This window comes from Lepus europaeus, chromosome 14 (assembly GCF_033115175.1).
Source record: "Lepus europaeus isolate LE1 chromosome 14, mLepTim1.pri, whole genome shotgun sequence".
In the NCBI taxonomy this organism is placed as follows: Eukaryota; Metazoa; Chordata; class Mammalia; order Lagomorpha; family Leporidae; genus Lepus; species Lepus europaeus.
Genome location: NC_084840.1, coordinates 54,183,475 through 54,204,870, shown reverse-complemented (window position 1 = coordinate 54,204,870; position 21,396 = coordinate 54,183,475). Strand labels below are relative to the sequence as shown.

At 38.3% G+C, this 21,396-nt stretch overlaps 1 protein-coding gene across 4 annotated transcripts in view; it reads left to right on the top strand.

The window, feature by feature from the left end:
* LYST (lysosomal trafficking regulator) overlaps nucleotides 1-21,396 on the top strand; it is a 225,275-nt gene that overhangs the window by 168,349 nt on the left and 35,530 nt on the right. For all 4 annotated transcript variants that reach the window (XM_062210653.1, XM_062210655.1, XM_062210652.1 and 1 more), the window contains 5 exons: nucleotides 3,296-3,540; nucleotides 10,906-10,972; nucleotides 12,453-12,609; nucleotides 16,352-16,492; nucleotides 21,123-21,340. In XM_062210653.1, coding sequence (XP_062066637.1) covers nucleotides 3,296-3,540; nucleotides 10,906-10,972; nucleotides 12,453-12,609; nucleotides 16,352-16,492; nucleotides 21,123-21,340 — 828 coding nt within the window. The remainder of the gene's footprint in view (nucleotides 1-3,295; nucleotides 3,541-10,905; nucleotides 10,973-12,452; nucleotides 12,610-16,351; nucleotides 16,493-21,122; nucleotides 21,341-21,396) is intronic.

Sequence of the window (21,396 nt, the reverse complement as noted above, 5' to 3'; positions counted from 1 at the left end):
TCATGGTCCTGTTTCCTAGTCTTCATCTTACTTGACCTATCAGTAGTATTTGACACGTGTGATGACTGTCCTCTTAAAAAATGCCTTCCTCTCTGGGCTTCTGGCTTACCACTTTCTCTTAGATCTTGTCGTGCTTCACAGGCCATGCCTTCTCAGTCTTGTTTGAGTATTCTCCCTTGGTGGCCTCAAGGCTTGTTCCTCAGACTTTTTCCATTCTCCATCCAGTCTCAAAGCTTTAACATACCACTGCATTTTTTAAATTGTTTACCATCTATTTAATTTTTTAAAGATAATTATTTATTTGAAAGGCAGAGTTACAGAGAGGCAGGGACAGAGAGAGTGAGAGATCTTCCATCCACTGGTTCACTCTCCAAGTGGCCACATGGCTAGAGCTGAGCTGATCCGAAGCCAGGAGCCAGGAGCTTCTTTGGGGTCTCCCACGCAGATGCAGGGACCCAAGGACTTGGGCCATCTTCCACTGCTTTCCCAGGCCATAGCAGAGAGCTGTATTGTAAGTGGAGCAGCCAGGACTACAACTGATGCCTATCTGGGATGCCAGCACTGCAGACAGCAGCTTCACCCATTATGTCACAGCACCTGCCCCCACCACTGCATGTTAAGAACTTTCACATTTATATCACTACCCAAACCTCACTCCTGAATGCCATACTCAAAATACTTAACTTTCTACTTAACATCTCCATTTGGAAGTCACTAATTAACATCTCAAACATAACATGCTGGAGGCTGGCACTGTAACATAGTGGGTTAAGCCTCCGCCTGCAGCATCAGCATCCCTTGTGGTCGCTGGTTCAAGTCCCAGCTGCTCCTCTTCCAATCCAGCTCTCTGCTAATGACCTGGGGAAACAGTGGTGTGCTTGGGCCCCTGCACCCCCTTGGGAAACCCGGAAGAAGCTCCTGGCTCCTGGCTTCAGATCAGCCTAACTCTGACTGTTGTGGCCATTTGGGGAGTGAACCAGTGAAGGGAATACCTCTCTCTCTGTCTCTCCCTCTGTCTTACTGTAAGTCTGCCTCTCAAGTAAAAAAATCTTTTTTAAAAGTCCTAAAAACTGAACTTTTCGTCTTCCAAAATCTCCTTCTAGTTTTCTGCATCGAAATAAATAACTGCATCCTGAGGGCCAAGACAAATGCCTTGAAATTAACATAGGTTCTGCTAGTGCTCTGACCCCCTGCACCTCTGTCAGTAAGTCCTTGTTGGCTTTGCCCTCACAGTACATCCAGAATCTGTTTCTACTGTTACTATCATCATCTAAGCTACCATCATCTCTTGCCTAAATCATTTAATATTTTCCTAAATGACCTCCCTATTTCCGTATGTACCTTCCTTAAGAATGTTCTCAACTCAGCGGCTAAGGTATGTTAGATTATATCAATCCTCTGCTCAGGATCTTCTCGTCACTTCCACATCACCCAGTTAAAGCCAGAGTCCTTTTAATAGCTTGTTATAAATCTCTGAATATTCTGAGCCCTTGTTATCTCTCTGACCTTATCCCTTTGTCATTCTCTCCCTCACTCTTTTTACTCCATTCATGGTGACTTTCCTTTCTTTGAATGTGTCAGACTTTGATGCCTCACTGTCTTTGCAATTACTGTCCCCTGGAATGTTTTTTTCTCTTAGAATCCAAATGACTCAATCCTTCACTTCTTTCAGATCCTGTGATCAAGTTTCTCCTTATCATAAAACCTTATCTGACTATACAAAGCAATGATGCACCTCCCCCTCAACCCCCAAGCATTCCTATCTCTCTTAGTTTGTTCTGTTTTCCTCCATGGAACTTAATAGCATCTGGTATTGTCTGCCTCCCCCCAGTAGAATGTCGAGACTTTTTTTTAAAGATTTATTTTTACTTATTTGAAAGGAAGAGTTACAGAGAGAGGTAAGTACAGAGAGTGACAGGTCTTCCATCCACTGGTTCACTCCCCAGATGGTGGCAATGGCCAGAGCTGGGCAAGGCCTAAGCCAGGAGCCAAGAACTTTTTCCAGGTCTCCCATGTGGGTGCAGGGTCCCAAGTACTTGGACCATCCTCCACTGCTTCCCAGGATAATTAGCAGGAGCTGTATTAGAAGTGGAGCAACCAAGACTTGGACCAGCAACCATATAGGATGCTGGGGCTTAACCTGCTGCACCACAGCACCAGTCCTGAATGTCAAGATTTTTGTAAGTGCTACATTTCAGTAGCTTGAACACTAGTGGTTGGTAGGTGTTCAGTAAATATGTGTTCAATGAATGAATGTTTCCTTTTCCTTCAGAATTTGGTATATAGTCTGTTACAAATTTCCTTGCATCAACCTTAGCATCAGCAGTTGGCAACATTCAGATTTAGGCTACAGATTTAGGTTGCTGAACACTGTGGTTCCGCCTGTTCCATAACTACAGCTTTGTTTTCTTATTCTTGTCATTAGCTTACACATTTATTTCACTACCCAAACCTCTCCCGTTTCATATTCCACACCTATGGCTCTTTTTCCTATACATGAGCATATACACTTTTAAGACAGCCAGGTATTTCAAATTTGTTTTTAGAAAAGCTTGGATCATCAATTTTGCTTTTTATTTATTTCCAAATGACATTTAGCTGTAGAAAAATCATAATACTCTTTTGCTATGACAGAACTTTTGTGAATCTTGAAAAAAGTTTATATTGTCTTCAGTCAATAGTGGACATCAAATATGCTATTGAAAGGATATTTTATTTAATTCTTATAAATATTACCACCTCCATATATTCAGATTTGCTAACTGTAGCACAAAGAGGTTAGAAGGAAAACAGATGAGTTCTGTTTAATTCAGAAGATCATTCTCTTTGTTCCATACCATGGTACACTTACTGATTTTTATTTTTTTAGTATTGGTATATAAGTGAAACTTTTTCTTAGAAGTTTCTTATTAATGGATTTTTCCAGCTGCAAAGTGTAGTGATTAAGAGATCCTAACCTTTTTGGAGACTTCCGTATTTTTTTTAAAAATTATTGCATGTGCTTTAAAGGCAGAATTACAGAGAGAAGGAGAGACAGAGAGAGAGAAATCTTTCATCCACTGATTCACTCTTCAAATGTCTTCAACAGCCAGGGCTGGACCAGTCCAAAGTCAGGAGCCTAGAATTCCATCTGAGGGGAGACAGGGATTTTAATCTCAGTTCTCCACCGGTTAATTGTATTGAGCAGAAATTTTTTTTTTTTTAAAAAAAAGTACTTTCTTGGAGGACTTGAGATTTGTAATATCTATAAAGTGTCAATAAAAATATCAGATTTTTCCTTCTCCTTCCCTTTTAGATTCGTGATGATGTGTACCATAATATACTTACAAATAACCTCCCAAATCTTCTGGAATATGGCAATATCAATGCTCTGACAAATTTATGGTATGCTGGACAAATTACTAATTTTGAATATTTGACTCACTTAAACAAGCATGCTGGCCGATCTTTCAATGATCTGATGCAGTATCCAGTATTCCCATTTATACTTGCTGACTATGTTAATGAGACACTTGACCTCAATGATCCATCAATATACAGGTAGGTAAAAACACCATCACATTTTGGTTTCATATATATGTTGTGCTTATATCATTAAGGCTTTATTATGAAAAATTTCACTTACATAAAAAAAACAGAATGACTATATAAAGAATCCCTTATATGCTTCACCCCAATTCAATAATTAAGAATCATTTTTTCTTTTGCATCATCTTTTTCTTTTACTTTTGAACATTTTGTTATGACACTTCTGTGTTCTATAGACATATCTCCTTTTTTTAAAAACCGCACAACCATTAATACAACTAAGAAAAATCAGCAACAACCTCATACTGTTATATGCAGTCCATTTTCAGATGTCCCCAGATTATATCAAAGATATATTTTTGTAATTGATTGCCTTAAATCATACTCACTGTTGCCTTTGCCAAATCTCTAAAAAATGCATCAAGAACAGCCTTTATTATTTATTTTTGTATGTATTTTTTCTTTTTTTTTCTTCTGACATTAACTTGTTAAAAAAAAAAGTTGTTTATCCTGTAGGCTGCTGTTCCACATTCTGTGTCTTCTGATTACTTCCTGTGACATTATTTAGTTTGTTTCTCTAGCCTTTGTATTACCTAGAGACTGAAAATTGGTTCTAAAAGTTTACTTAGATTCAAGTTCAACTTTATTTTTGGTAAAAATCCATTATAGATCATGATGTAAACTTTATATTGAACTGTATCAAGAGGCCTATAATATCCCACTTTAACGATGCCTAGGCTGCTTTGTGGATTGAAACTCCCATTGTACTTGTGCCTAATCATTTCATCCCTTGACTATAATTACTCCCATCGGTTGTTTCACTAGGAGTTACAAAATGATGACTTCTTATTCTCTCATTTCTTCTAAATTTATTAGAAAAAAAAAAAACATGTTAGATGGGCCCAGGATATTTTATTTGTCATGTAGAAAGGAAACTAATATAGTCTGGTCTTAAGGACTCAGAAGCCAACTTGAAGTGGCCCTCACTACCAAAGATAGGACAATTTGAGAATCAAGCATAATGACTACAAGTAATTGAAATGTACTAAAAAAAAAAAAGTGAGTTCATAATGATACTTTTTAAAAAAGATTAATTATTTATTTTATTTGAAAGGTAGAGTAAAAGAGAAAGAGATCTTCCATCTGCTGGTTTACTCCCCAAATGGCAGCAATGGCTGGAGCTTGAACACACTAAAGCCAGGAGCCAGGAGCTTCTTCTAGTCTCCCACATGGGTGCAGGGCCCCAAGCACTTGGGCCATCTTCTGCTGCTTTCCTAAGTACATTAGCAGGGAGCTGGATGGGAAATGGAGCAACCAGGAATCAAACTAGGACCCATATGGGATGTCAGTGCTGCAGGTGGTAGCTTAACCCACCCAATCATACTTTTTTTTTTTTTTTTTTTTTTTGAGAGGCAGAGAGAGACAGAGAGAGAGAGGTCTTCCATCCGCTGGTTCACTTTCTACATGGCTGCAACTCTTGAAGCTTGGCTGATTTGAAGCCAGGAGCCTAGACACTACTCTAGGTTGCCCATGCAGGTGTGAGGGCCCAAGCACTTGGGCAATCTTCCACTGCTTTCCCAGGCCATAGTAGAGAGCTGAATCAAAAGTGGAGCTGCCGGGACCTGAATCAGTGCCCATATGGGATGCCAGCACTGCAGACCAGGGCTCCAACTTGCTGAGCCACAGCGGCGGCCCCCAGTGATACTTTTTTTTTTTTTTTGTATAAAGAAACCATTAAGACATTTATTTATATAAATGAACAAAGTATACAGATAAATCACACAAAAGCAAATAAGAGCAACTTTGATCTCTCTGTTATACTTACCAAATTAGCAACAACATATAAAACCCCCACGCAAAAGGTGATACTGTAAAATGTTACAACTTTGGGCCGGCGCTGCGGCTCAATAGGCTAATCCTCTGCCATGCGGCGCCGGCACACCGGGTTCTAGTCCCGGTCGGGGCGCCGGATTCTGTCCCAGTTGCCCCTCTTCCAGGCCAGCTCTCTGCTGTGGCCAGGGAGTGCAGTGGAGGATGGCCCAAGTCCTTGGGCCCTGCACCCCATGGGAGACCAGGAGAAGCACCTGGCTCCTGCCATCGGATCAGCGCAGTGCGCCGGCCGCAGCGCGCCTACCGTGGCGGCCATTGGAGGGTGAACCAACGGCAAAGGAAGACCTTTCTCTCTGTCTCTCTCTCTCTCACTGTCCACTCTGCCTGTCAGAAAAAAAAAAAAAAATGTTACAACTTTGGGGAATGCAGTAAGGCAAACATAAACCATAAAACTATTCATATTATATCAATCTCATTTCCTAGGAATTTATCCTAATAAAATTGAAAACAACTTAAATATTTAGAAATGCTTTCAAAATAGGTGATATCAAATTAAAACTAGCCCATTAGAAAGCACAGATGCTTTAAAAGTTAGACTGTCTGGGACACCACTATTGGACACAGTCTTACAGAAGCAGCTGTCCAGTTTTGGTGCTTGACTCTTGAATAGAAATTGTTAAATGGAAAGATGCTCTAATGACTGGGTCAAAGCCTAGTCTTTTTCCTTTTTATTTTTTCTTTAAAATTTTTTTTATTTGGGGATCCTTCAACATTGTTATTGGAATTATTTTCAGATTGTTTCCAATATTGTTTTTGTTTGTTTTCAGTAATGGTTATATTTTTCCAGTGTGGTTCATTTGAGTGAGAACTAGTCCCTATTTTTAATACTAAAACTGCATCCAATTCATGTTTGGCTTATGGTTGTATAGTTGTGTAATAGATTATGGACTGTTACACACCATGCTGCTCGAGCCTATGTTTTTGTCTCCCCATGTGTTCTGATGGGGAAAACAGCTTTCTTGCCTTTCCCTCAGGAATGCAGCAAGTTCACTCTAAGATCTTCCTGGAAAGAAGGGAAAGGAAAACCTAAATATAGCTTATTTTCAGTCTGGTCCCAGCATCATAACATGGGTCGGCCCAAAAAGTTGGGGGTGGGGGGTGGGGTGGTCACCAGTTTATGTTTTCAGAATGAGATGGGAGCATCTTTCCTTGGACTCTTGCTTTGTGTTTGATACCATCAGGCGTGGTTAGAACAAGACAACTTAGCACAAAGCCTTTAGTATAAATTGTTGGATTCAAAACATTTCATTCTGATCACCTCAGTTTTTTTCTTTTCCTATTTTTTTTTAATAGGGGTGGGAGGGAGGGTTTAGAAACTCTTTGGGAGCTCATAGCCTCATCAGAAACTGCCTTTAGCCACACTCCTGACCTGCTAGATGAGTAACAAAAAGATGAAATAAGTTCTTGGGAATTAAGCCATGTTATTTTAATTTGCTATTTTTTTCAGTGTTCTATGTATCTTTAAAATTTTTATTGTGGAATCATTTTCTTGCCAAATACTTTTGTCAAACAAAATTATTGGCCTGGTGGGTGCTGAAGTGAGTCAGCTTTTTGGTAAACTTAAGTGGACTTTGGAGAGCTTATAGTTCTTTATATCCCTAAAGATAGTTTTTTAAAACTCCCAAAGAAAAATCTCTCCTCTGATCTAATAACTCATCTTTGGGGTGAAGAGTTAAGTGTCCAAAGGTTACAACAGTTCATGAGGTCAGAGGGAGCTAGCCTGGCACCTGGACTCTGCCCCTCCACTGACAGATTCCAACAGAAGTGTATTTAAATTCTCCAGTAGACAGCGCTGGGTAAGGCAAGGGTGGGGGTAGGGCTGGGTTATTAAGATGCAGGCTGCTGTATTTTAACCAATGGTTTGGGGAGGGGTGCCTGGAGAAAACAAAGTGACTTCCCTGTTTTGAAACTTGAAATTATTATTTTTGTTTGGTAAAAATGGGAGAAAATTCTAACATCCCTAGCCACAAGGGACCACTTCCACTGAGAAATGAGCAGTGGAAACTCAAAACTTTGAAAATATTTGGGGAAAGGGAAAATTGGCTTTCTGTTAATTGGCAAATGTTCCAGTGGGTCTCTGTTTTTGTTGGGATGTGTTATGTTGTATGTACACATTTATGGACCAGAGTCTACTGAGGTTACAAGGTTCAGAAAAGATGAGTGGTAAAATCTGGATTTTTGTTCCTTTATCTCAATAAAAGCCCACTGGAACTCAAAAAAAAAAATGCAGTTATGAAAACAAAAACAGAAAAGAGCAATATAAAAATTAAAATTCTGAAGTTACTGCATCAGGATGGTGGGGATTGGGTAACTTCCATTTGAAAAACACTTTCTTCAATGCTTTCAATATAAAAGAAAAAGTCTGATGTCATTTAAAAAAGTTACTTTCCTTTGGAAATAATTTCAACTCATCTCCATTACTTTTTAAAAGACAAAAATGCCAAAGCAAAACAAAACTCATAGACCCCCATGGAGACAACTGCTATACCAATTCCTTACTTTGGAATTTGGGAATTAAAGGAAAAGAATTCAGCATTTATTCTTTCCTGAATAAACTATTTTAGAGTAATCAAATAGTCCAGTTATGAGGGAATATTCTTTTTATTTAGTTTGAAAATACTCTTATCTAAAAAAAAACTTAACTACAAATATTCTACTTAGTAATTAGAGTATTTTAGTTACAACTGTACTCCACTCAACTTTTTAGTTTTTTTTTTTTAAGAATTATTTATTTATTTGAAAGTCAGAGTTAACACAGAGAGAAAGAGAGAGAGAGGTCTTCCATCCGATGGTTCACTCCCCAAATGGCCACAACGGCTGGAGCTGCGCCGATCCGAAGCCAGGAGCCAGGAGCTTCTTCCTGGTCTCCCATGCGGGTGCAGGGGCCCAAGCACTTGGGCCATCCTCCACTGCCCTCCAGGGCCACAGCAGAGAGCCGGACTGGAAGAGATGCAACCGGGACTAGAACCCGGGGCCCATATGGGATGCCAGTGCCGCAGGTGGAGGATTAACCCATAAATCATGGCATGGGCCCCACTATGCCTTTTTTTTTTTTTTTTAATTTTTTATAGGCAGAGTGGACAGTGAGAGAGGGAGAGAGAGAGAGAGAGAGAAAGGTCTTCCTTTGCTGTTGGTTCACCCCCCAATGGCCACCACGGCCAGCGCGCTGTGGCCAGCGCACCACGCTGATCCGAAGCCAGGAGCCAGGTGCTTCCTCCTGGTCTCCCATGGGGTGCAGGGCCCAAGGACTTGGGCCATCCTCCACTGCACTCCCAGGCCACAGCAGAGAGCTGGCCTGGAAGAGGGGCAACCGGGACAGAATCCGGCGCCCCGACCAGGACTAGAACCCGGTGTGCTGGCACCGCATGGCAGAGGATTAGCCTATTGAGCCGCAGCGCCAGCCCCCACTATGCTTTTTCAAATAAAAAATAATTTTTTAAAAGAAGACTTGAAGGAAAATTTTATTTTAAAATGCATCTCTGTTCTAGCAATTTAGCTTCTAGAAATTTTTTTCTTAGGAAACATTTAAGGATATGTGCTCTACCAGAAAGGTTCCAATTAGAAATAAGTTTCATGATGACAGGAACTGTATTTGTCTGGTTCATTGCTTATAATAGTATCTCATACTGCATGCAAAGACAGTCAAAAGCACTGTCTCACTTCATTTTTCTAAGTAGCTAAAATTTAGGAAAAACCAAGTGTTTGAATAAATTGGTATACGTTGCAGGCATTAAAATAATATTATCAAACGTACATTATAAGAATGAAAAGATGTTCTTTTTATTTTTAAAAGTAAATATGCATGCATGCTTAAGCAAAAGATAGATATAAACAAAAATGTTTCACCTAAGGGTAATAGTATCATAGCTGATTTTTTATTTATTCTATTTTCTCAAAAGTAATTTCTGATTTTTTAACCATAATGATTAATGTAATTTGTGTCCAAAAAACCCTATTACTCTATTTTCTAATAATGTCCTGCCAGTATCTTAAACATGACTTCTTTCTATTTGGATATGTGAATTTGTATCTATTGTATAAAACTTTATTTTAATAAAACAAATAGTAAAGTTTTTAGGATTAGAAAAGCTTCAAAAATAAAATTAGTATTTAATATCACTAACTTCAATATCCCCAGGAAGTAATTTTTTAAAAAAATGTGTATCACCATCTAGTTAAGCCAGAACTGGTTTGACTTACTAAAAATTTGGGCAAATCTTACTGGTCTAGTTATAAATGTTGAAACTCCAGGTGGCTCTATGCTGAAAGGCAGCCTGATCAGGTGAGTTCTCAGCCAGAGGTATCTTGCGTTTCCTCACCAGAGCTCTTGCTCTTTCAAATACCACACAGGGGTACCACTTGATTTTGTAGTTTGTAAAAGTAAAGATTCATTCCTTGGGTTTTCCTGCCTCAGAATTTTGTGGTATGTGTATATACATATATATATGTATATGTAAATGTATATATGTGTGTAAATATATATATATACATATATATATATGTATATATATATATACAATGTGAACACCAGAACCAACACATTCATTTGCCTGCACAAATACTCTATGCACAGTGCTATCTTTCAGCATTTGCTAGTTAGATGGCAAAATATGTATTTCAGTACTCACACCTGTAGTGTGAGTACCTGTAGTGTATAATTTTAACTAAGTAGACTAATAATTACGTAGCGTCTCCTCATGATTCTGATTTCTTTCCAAATTCTCCTTAATTCCACACTGCTAACTGTATGTGGAGTCTGGAATCTCGGAGTTTGGTAGAAATCAACTGCCAAGGGTAGCATCAGTTTTTGTTTTTGTTTCTTAAATGTTGCAGCATCAATTTTGATACTGGAGGAAACAGTAAGTAGGCAGAGAAAGGACAGAAGCAGCTCTTCTTCTTTAGGTTATTTATTACTCAGGAATTCCTAATGCTGGCATGAATATGTTGGAAAAATCCTACCTTAATAGTTTAAGAAATTGTAAGAGCCTGCGCTGTGGTATAGCAGGTAAAGCCAATGTCTATGGTGCTGTCATCCCATATGGGCACTGGTTCTAGTCTCAGCTGCTCCACTTCTAGTCTGGCTCTCTGCTATGGCCTGGGAAGGCAGTAGAAGATGGCCCAAGTCCTTAGGCTCCTACACCTGCATGGGAGACCTGGAAGAAGCTCCTGGCTCCTGGCTTCGGATTGGCGCAGCTCCAGCCGTTGCATCCAATTGCGGAATGAACCAGCAGATGAAAGACCTCTTCCTCTCTCTCTCTCTGCCTCTCCTTCTCTCTGTGTGTAACTCTGACTTTCAAATAAATAAATAAATCTTTTAAAAAACGAAATTATAATTTAATTAGTTGCAAAGCAGTGTATACAAGCAGTTAATTAGGAACTGAACATTTTATTGATCTGTTATTTACTTACAAGATGCAGACATGTAGCAGCTTAATCTTGAGAGTGTCAAAATATTTCATATTTTTTCAATCATCCCTTCCTTTGTAGAAATCTCTCTAAGCCTATAGCTGTGCAGTATAAAGAAAAAGAGGATCGTTATGTGGACACATACAAGGTAGCTTCAGTTTTTACTCATACTTTGACAAATGAAAAATGGGGTTTTGTTTTACAGACTTCTGTTGATCTTTCTGTATTTCATTGCCTTGTACTTAGATTGACAGACAACTAGAAATCACTATGTGAATTACATTTTCTTTTACCTTAATTGTCTGAAAACACTTTAACTAGAAAAAGAATAAACTTATTTTAGCATAAACTGAAAGCTAATGATCCATTGTTTACTCAAATATATAATAATTATATGAGAGGTCTTCAAAAATTTCATGGAAAATGCATATTAAAAAATTTATGTAAGAATTTCAAAATTGTTTTACATCAAAATTGACATTTTTATTTCCATTTCCCCAGAACTATTTAAAGTATCCTCATGTTCTTTATTTAAAAAAAAAAAAAACACAACGATTTCCAGGACCTGCTGTTTGTTTCCTCCAGTATTATTTGTGTAACAAAATTAATGTATTTGTGAAATATCATAACTCATATTAGTCATATGTAAGAAATTATGCATTAGTTTATTAAAGCAAAATTATACCTGATTTCAAAACTTATAAATGGAAGTGAATTATCTTTTTCCATGAAATTACTATTGTAATTTTATTATCCAAAAATTTCACTTGCCATGCATTGCATTTTTTACAACAGTATCAAGAGAGGAGCAACCGAAGCAGTTTCTCACATTCACAGTATTATTTTATGTCCCAGTTCCAGTGGCATCCCTTTGAGTATGCGGCTGTCACTATTTCATTCTTCTGCAGTTGAGAATGAGGCGGTGCTTTGGCAATCAAGAAGTGACTCCTGAAAATTCACCACACCTGATTTGTTATCAGAGCCAGACAGAAGCTATGAGAGATGAGAATAGTGACAGATACTAAATGTTTGGTTGAATTTCCTACTTTATGATGGGAGAATAGGAGTAGTGAAAAATCACCTAGTCGTTTTTGTCTCTATGTAACTGTACTGCAAAATAGTCATGAAGTGTTATGTTAACACCAGTAATGGAACACAATTTTTATAGTTCTATTTCATTTCTACTGCTACACAAGCATTTCTCTAAATAACATAGTATTATATTTTGAAACTGTCTCTTGAAATGCAGGCATCTCTAGTGGCAGGAGCAGCTCTTATTTTCTTAAAGCTCGATCAGATTAGATAGTGTGAGCCATTAGTTTGGAGCCAGTGTGTTGTAAGTCAGAGTGCAGAACAGGTAGATTTTCTATAAGGGGATGAGAAAGCGGATGTACAGAATACAAGATGATTCTCAAGTCAGGCCTCAGCCAGACACTGAGAGAAACCCAGATATTCAAGTTAGCTGAGGTCTCCAGACACAAGTGGAAGTTGCCTGCCATGGTGAATGGCACTAAAAGGGTGATAGAGAATGATGGGGGGGGGGGGGTGTTGTCGGGGAAATCTATGCTTTTCCAGCACTTCCTGGAGTACACAATCATGAATTCTCTCCAATTCTTTGTTTCCTTCAGTACTTAGAGGAAGAGTACCGCAAAGGGGCCAGGGAAGATGACCCCATGCCTCCGGTGCAGCCTTACCACTATGGTTCCCACTATTCTAACAGCGGCACTGTGCTTCACTTCCTAGTTAGGATGCCTCCTTTCACCAAAATGTTTTTAGCCTATCAAGGTACGTTTCATATCTGCCTGAAAAGTCATTAGAAACAAAACTTGACTGATCAAGCCACTACTTAACATCACTTAAGTTACCTTTGGAGTCTATGTAACTGTATTATTTTTACACAGGGCATGTTAATGTAGTTTATTATAGGGAAGAACATTATTGTAATTTATTATGACTAGGTAATAGGAGAGCCACACTGGCACCTCCATTATAGTTAACTTTCTAGTTAATAATCTACTTCGGTATTGTAGATGACGGCCTACAGACCTGAAGATCACTTACATAGCCACTAATTAACTGCTTTGTATGCAGATAGGGACACACTGAGTGTCACTTTCTAACAAGAACTGTGATATTAGCTCTATAGTTATCTCCCCATGGCACCCAGAATCCTTGTGGAGAAATTATCCACTCATTTATTCAACCTTTCTTGAACTTCTTTGTTTTTCACTCATGTGCAAGCTCTTCTTAGAGAGCCTCTGCTTGGTCTGTAAAAAGGGCTTTTTCATATTTGTTGCTCTTTAAGTACACAGAACAAATGTTCCCCATGACAGCTGTTCAAGTATTTGAAGATTGTTGCCCTGCCCTCTTTTTCTCTTTCAGTTTTGTTTTGCCCCTGGCTAATTATCCTTAGTTGATACATCAGCTTGAGGGCCTCTTGTATGCATGGTCCTATCACAGCTGCTAGAAGGAATACTAAAAAATAAATAAGACAGTACTGTACTTAATATTTTAAACACTAAAGTCTAAGCCTTTACTATTTGCTATGGTTTCCAAACCTGTTAATCATCTGAAGATCTTTCTAGGCATGTTTTGATTTGTAAATGCCCTTATTAAAACATAGCTGTTGAGGATGGGCATTTGGCACAGCAGAGGAAGCTACTTGGGACACTCACATCCCATATTGGAGTGCATAGTTTGAGTCCCAGCTATTCTGCTTCTGATCTAGCTTCCGGCTAATGTGCCCCCTATGGGGGCAGAAGACGATGGCTCAAGTACTGGGGCTCCTGTTACCCACATGGTAGACCAGGATTGAATTCTAGGCTCCTGGTTTTGGCTTTGCCTAACCCTTGCTGTTGTGGGCATTTGGAGAGTAACCAGCACTTGGAAGATCTCCCCTCACCTTCCCTTCTCTTTCTCTCTCTCTCTCTCACTCTCTCTCTCTCTCTCTCTATCTTTCTCTCTCTCTCACTCTCCCTCTCACATAAGTGAAAATAAATAAATTTTAAAATAGCAGTCAAAATATAAAAGAATGTTTCAGACATGGTTTGTGACCATTGCAGTGTTTAATAGAACTGTTATCTCCTTCCGTCTAAGACTAATGTAGCTCAAGAATTCATTAACATAAAACTCCCAATTAGCTAGTTTTTCAATTCATTTTTACTTAATATTGCTATTATGTAATTGCTATTATGTAAATATATTTATATAATATTGCTATTATGAATTTGTCCATATATCATATAAATTTTCTTCTTTGTATATTTATTAATTGATTTTTTTAAACTCTGGAACTACCTCAGTCTCCCTTCATTTTCATCTCATTAGTTTAAAATGATTTCTGTTGCCTTTTGAATTTATTTCTTGATTTACGGTTTGTGCAGTCATTTCTTTTCTTTGTCATGTGGGCTAACCTGTGTATTACAGGACAGTTAGCTACATCCCTGGCCTCTACCCACAAATGCCAATGGCAACCTTCTACCCACTTGTGACAACCAAAAATGTCTCTAGACATTACCAAATTGGATCTGGAGAGCAGAAGGCTACTGGTTGAGAGTCAGTGGTTTAGTATGTGAATATTCTTGCTGATAAGAATTTATAGTACTGCTTTATTAAATAATTTAGGAAACTTCAGAGAATCTTAAAATCTGAACATAACACACAGTTTGCTTCTTATTTAATAGTTCTTCAGTCTCAGATCTAGATACTGTGACCCCACCATACCTTTATAGAATTGCCTTAATTTTTTTGAATTCCATTTAGATTGATAATTATTTCTCCAGAGTAAGTTAGTAGATATTTATTTAAATGGCATTTTTATTTTCAAGAAAAAAATAAATATTTATAAACCTTATTTTCTCCCAGATTTTATGCAGTGACCAGTCAATGTTAAAGGACTCAACAGAACAGATGAGAAAGCATGAGAAATAATAGCAATAGAGCAACTAAGGCTTGGAGAAGAAAATTTAGTGCAACTTTTTAAAACTCTGCTGTGCTTGTTGCTGAGATTAGTTTGTGACAGTCTGCAGGTGAATAAATGTGGTCAAATTTTAGCAAATACAAGTTTTTAAGGTTTTTTTTAATATTTTATTTATTTTTATTTGAGAGGTAGAGTTACAGTGAGAGGGAGAGACAGAGGGAAAGGTCTTCCTTCCGTTGGTTCACTCCCCAAATGGCTGCAATGGCTGGAGTTGCGCCGATCCAAAGCCAGGAGCCAGGCACCTCCTCCCAGTCTCCCATGTGGATGCAAGGGCCCAAGGACCTGGGCCATCCTCTACTGCTTTCTCAGGCCACAGCAGAGAGCTAGATTGTAAGAGGAGCAGCCGGGACTAGAACCAGTGCCCATATGGATGCTGGTGCCACAGGTGGAGGATTAACCTACTGTACCCACAAATTCAGAGTTTTAGACAATACAGCAAAGTTCCCAAAAAGGGTCTACACTGCTAGTGTTTTCAAAGATTGGCCTTTGGATATTATTTGGTATTTCAGGCCTACCCTTTGGCTAAAAAGTCTGATAACTGTTGACAGAAAAAGACAGTCAAATTCATTCTTCATTATATATGATCTACACTGAAAAACAATTTAACAAAAGGTCACTATGCTTAGTTTTATTTTCACTCATAGGAAATCTTGCTCAGTTCTTTTAGTTTAGAGTTAGAACAGCTAAAAGCAATGCCCCTACCCTTGAAAAAAAGAAAAAGAAAAGAAAAAAGTAGTTTCAACAATTAGATGTGAAATAATAATTTTGTTTCTTGATAGGGAAAAAATTGTTTACCTACTTAGATACTTTAGTTTTCCTTCATCATTATTCATTCACTCAATAAATCATAATTGGGTACTCATTATGTGCTAGGTGTGGGTGACACCATAGATCCTCCCTTGCTTTTTTATGGCACTTTCATTCTACTTGAGTAGAAAAATAGTAATCAGTTGATCAAATAAATGGTGTAGATTTATCTAGCTGTATGTATTATGAAAATATACAGATGAAAAATAATGTAATACCTGAAATTTATAAAAATAACTTATTTTAAGAATATAAATAGATAAGCTGTAGACAAAGAAAATGAACATTATTTAAATCATTTTGAACTAGCTAGAGTAAATTATGTCAGGTTTAAAATGGAATTACTTGGCCGGCGCCGTGGCTTAACAGGCTAATCCTCTGCCTTGCGGCACCGGCACACCGGGTTCTAGTCCCAGTTGGGACGCCGGATTCTATCCCGGTTGCCCCTCTTCCAGGCCAGCTCTCTGCTATGGCCCGGGAAGGCAGTGGAGGATGGCCCAAGTGCTTGGGCCCTGCACCCACATGGGAGACCAGGAGAAGCACCTGGCTCCTGGCTTTGGATCAGCACAATGCGCCGGCCACAGCGGCCATTGGAGGGTGAACCAACGGCAAAGGAAGACCTTTCTCTCTGTCTCTCTCTCACTATCCACTCTGCCTGTCAAAAAAATAAATAAATAAATAATAAAATAAAATGGAATTACTTCTTTGTGTTTTAATTGTATTATTTGTATTTCTTCACAGATCAAAGTTTTGACATTCCAGACAGAACTTTCCATTCTACAAATACAACTTGGCGTCTCTCATCTTTTGAATCCATGACTGATGTGAAGGAACTGATCCCAGAGTTTTTCTATCTTCCAGAGTTCTTAGTTAACCGTGAAGGTATAGCAGTAAATCATTTATAATTTCTATTTCTGAGGGTTTATGATTGTTTTATAATTTTCCAAAATAAAAATAGATTTTCTAAGTTCTAAAATTTGAGTTCCCAAATAAGAGACATTTATTTCTTTATTAAATGTACAATTTTATTTCCAAGTGAGCTTAAGGATTTTAAATATTTTATAAAAATATCCGGTGCGGAGAGCCCTTCGTCTGGGGAAACGGGGCACGGCCGGAAAGGGGTATGCCCTCTCGCCCGTCACGCACCGCTCATTCGTGGGGAACCTGGCGCTAAACCATTCGTAGACGACCTGCTTCTGGGTTGGGGTTTCGTACATAGCAGAGCAGCTCCCTCGCTGCGATCTATTGAAAGCCCTCGACACAAGGGTTTGGAAAAAAAGGAAAAAAAGAAACAAAAAATAAATAAATAAATATATATATATACATATATATGTGTGTGTGTGTGTGTGTGTGTATATATATATATATATATATATATGTCTATTTGGAGCCAGTGTTATGGCAGAAAGCCCTAGCTGCTCCACTTCTGATCCAGCTCCCTGCTAATGGCCTGGGAAAAGCAGTAGAAGATTGGGTCTCTGTGTGGAGACCCGGAAGAAGCTTCTTGCTCCTGGCTTCAGACAGGCCCAGCTCCACATGTTAAGGCTATCAGGGAATGAAACAGTGGATGGAAGATATCTGGCTCGCTCTCTCTCGCAGTAACTCTTTACTTTCAAATAAATAGATCTTTTTAAATATATATTTGGATAGCTTTATCTTTTAATTATTAAATTTATCTGTACTTAAAATTTATTTTATTATATAGAAGTATTTTTTTGTATGCTTAGGTACTGATTTTATTTTTTTTTTTAATTTTATTTAATGAACATAAATTTCCAAAGTACAGCTTATGGATTACAATAGCTTCCCCCCCTCCATAACTTCCCTCCCACCCACAACACTCCCCTCTCCCACCCCCTCTCCTCTTCCATTCACATCAAGATTAATTTTCAATCATCTTTATATACAGAAGATCAATTTAGCATATTTTAAGTAAAGATTTCAACAGTTTGCACCCACACAGAAACACAAAGTGTAAAATACTATTTGAGTACTAGTTATAGCATTAATTAAACACCTAAGAATAATTGTGTATTAATTACAGAGTTCAACCAATAGTTTTAAGTAGAACATAAAAAAATACTAAAAGGGTAAAGTATTAAGTTCTTTTTTTTCTTGTTTTTTTGTTTGTTATATAGTTTTTTTTTATTTAATAAATGTGAATTTAAAAAGTGCAACTTTTGTATTGTTGTGGCTTCCCCCCCCCAACCTCCCTCCCTCTCGTGGCCCTCCCCTCTCCCACTCCCTCTCCCATCCTGCCCTTCATCGAGTTTCATTTTCAATTACCTTCATATACTGAAGATCACTTAGTATATACTAAGCAAGGATTTCAACAGGCTGCACTCACACAACCGCACAAGGTATAGGGTATTGTTCGACTAGTAGTGTTTTTAAGTTTCATAGTAAAACACATTAAGGACAGAGATCCTACGTGGGGAGCATGTACCCAGGGACTCCCGTTGTTGATTTAACAATTGGCACTCTTATTTATGATGTCAGCAATCACCCAAGACTCTTGCTATGAAAAATATATTTTTTCTGATTGCAAAATTTATAATGTGCTCATTTTTAAAAAACAAAAGGCATAGATTTATTGAATTAACCAAAATCTCAAGGGTTTTTTATGAGGAATGACAAAGATAGAAATAAAATACCTAATAACCAAAAAGTGATGCCAATGACCAATGATCTTTGCCAGCCTTAACTATTCTTTAATAGATGATCAGTTAACCCTCTAAAGGATACCTTTGGGTTGTTTTTCTGTGTTACTTATTTTCATATTTTTATGTGACTCTTAGGAATGTATGAAATTGAGAACTATGTCTTTAGTGAAGTTAGTGTTGAATTTTATTCTATACTATCTGACCTCTCTGAGGTTATTTAGATAATCATTAGTAAACTCATGCTGCAGTCATCCTGGAGCCTGTTTCCCTGTGTTCCCCAGGTGAGAAATGCCTTAGTATCAATGCTACAATTTTAAGTACTTGCTTTATAAATCTGCTTGCTTTCTATCTCCATGGTCTCTTATATGTATGTATGTATATTCTAGTTACCTTTGGCTGCATAACACGTAACCCCAATGCTTAATCGCTTAAAACAACAATATATCTATCATATTTTTTACAGATCAGAAATTAAGGAATATCTCAGTCAAGTGGTTTTGGCTTAGGTTCTCTCATGCAGTTGCATTGAAATTGACTGGGGCTAGAACAGCTAAAGGGATAGAGCAGCAGGTAGCTGGTGAACATCTCTTTCTCTTCTTGTAGTGCCAGTGCTTTCCCAGGGGTTAGTTTGGATATCCTACCTGGCAACTGAGGACTCCAAAACTAAGATTCTAAACCTGGCCTTTGCAGCCATACAGCATCAATTCCACTTACTTCTTTTTGTTGAGGCATTCCCAAATGCCTGCCCGAATTCATATTGAAGGAAAATAGACTTTGCAGTTTCATGAGAAAGTAACAAGATTCTGGAAAATCATGCTAGTCAGGAAATGTTATAACTACTTTTGGAAAATATAATTTTTTATAATGTATATCATGTCGTTTCCATTTACTGTTCCTCTATGCCTCTGATTGTACCTTAGTCATCTGCTCTGGGTGAGGAGAGTCTACTTATGTGATATGCCCCAGAGCATCTGAAAGTTGGGGATAATTGAGTTTATTACATCTCTTGCTACCCAGTGCTTCCCTAACCCAGCCCTTAGATGCCTCATTCACTGCTGTTTTGACTTTTTATTTATTTGAAATGCAGAATGACAAATAGAAGTGAGGTACCTTCTCTATACTGGTTCACTCCCCAAACACCCACAACACCCAGATCTGGGTCAAGCCAAATTCAGGAACCTGGAACTCTACCCAGGCAGGTGCCCAAGTACTTGAGATCAGAAGTGAAGTAGCCAGGACTTGAACAAGGTACTCTGATATGGGATGCTAGTGTCTCCAGCAGTGCCTTAACCTGCTGCCTGAACAACTACCTCTCATTCAGTGTTGTTTAGTAATTAAATCCCTGCTGCATCTTTTTTCTACATACAGGAATTCTGCAGGTGCTCAGCCAGCCCTTCCTAAATGAAACTCTGCAACTGCTCTGTAGAATGACTGCTGAGCTGTTTGAGATACCTTATTCCCCCGTCACAGGAATTTTATATAAGCAATTGATTTATATTTTCATCATATCATTTCAAAATACTCAGAATTTGTGAAGACCCTGTTTTTCACAAGATCAAGAAGTAGGCAGATAGCAACTTAATTTTGTATAGAATTTAATGATCTTTTAAAAGGTCCTTTTAAATTTATATTCTTTATGGTGATTTCTATTCAAAGATATTTCTCTTAAGGCAAGATTTTTTTTCATTTTTATTTTTATTTGTTATTGTTTTCTTTGAGATAAAGACAGGGACTGCCTCTACTTGTATTTTTTTTTTAGCTTTATTTTTTTATTTTGAAATTCAGGGTTACCAGGAGAGGGAGGGAGGGAGGGAGACAAAGAGAAAGAGAGAGAGAGAGATCTTCCATCTACTGGTTCACTCCCCAGATATCCACAATGGTCAGGGGTGGGGCCAGGCCAGAGCCAGGAGCTTCATCTGGGACTTACATGAGGGTGGCAGGGGCCTAAACACTTTAGGCCATCTTCTACTGCTTTACCCAGGCCGTTAGCAGGGAGCTGGATTGGAAGTAGAGCAGCCAGGATAAGAACTGACACATTCCCATATGAGATGCCAACATCAGTGGCTTTACCCTCTATACCACAATACTGACCCCTAGTTTATTTATTTATTTTTTAATTTATTTTATGTTTTTGAAAGACAGAGTTACAGAGAGAGGTAGAGACAGAGAGAGAGGTCTTCCATCCACTGGTTCACTCCTCAATTGTCTGCAACTGCCAGAGCTGTGCCGATCTGAAGCCAGGAGCCAGGAGCCTCTTCTGGGTCTCCCATGCAGATGCAGGGGCCCAAGTTCTTGGGCCATCTTCCACTGCTATCCCAGGCCACAGCAGAGAGCTAGATCAAAAGAGAAGTAGCCAGGACTAGAACCAACGCCCATATCGGCTGCTGGTGCTGCAAGCCAGGACTACCTGCTGCACCATAGCACCAGCACCCCTAGTTTATTTTTTAAACTGAAAAATAGTAATGTTTACTAAATATAAATAATATTAAAATGTTAATATAGGTGATTAAAAATGCTTATAGTTCAATATTAAGTTTATAATTGAATTGATATTTAAGCACTATTGCATTTGAAGGTATGATTAGTGGGAATATTGGAATTAATGGGGAATAATTTACGACTTTTCTTCATTTTCTAAGTGGTACATATGAAAGATATGAAATTGAATTAGTGTTAGCATTTATCCTTATGTAACCCCATCTGTTGAAAATGTAAACCCTCCTTGCTGCTGCTTTTCCTGGTGGTAGTACACAATCAGCTATTTTCATGAACTCTTCTGGCCTGCTGTGTTACCTGAATGAAACATACTTTGGAGAAGTTAAATATTCATATCAACTTTTCTTTTTTAGGTTTTGATTTTGGTGTGCGTCAGAATGGTGAACGGGTGAATCATGTCAACCTTCCTCCGTGGGCACGTAACGATCCTCGTCTTTTTATCCTCATCCATCGGCAGGCTCTGGAGTCCGACTATGTGTCCCAGAATATCTGCCAGTGGATTGACTTGGTCTTTGGGTATAAGCAAAAGGGGAAAGCTTCTGTTCAAGCCATCAATGTTTTCCATCCTGCTGTAAGTGACTTTTTTTTTTTTAAGATTTATTTATTTATTTGAAAGTCAGAGTTACA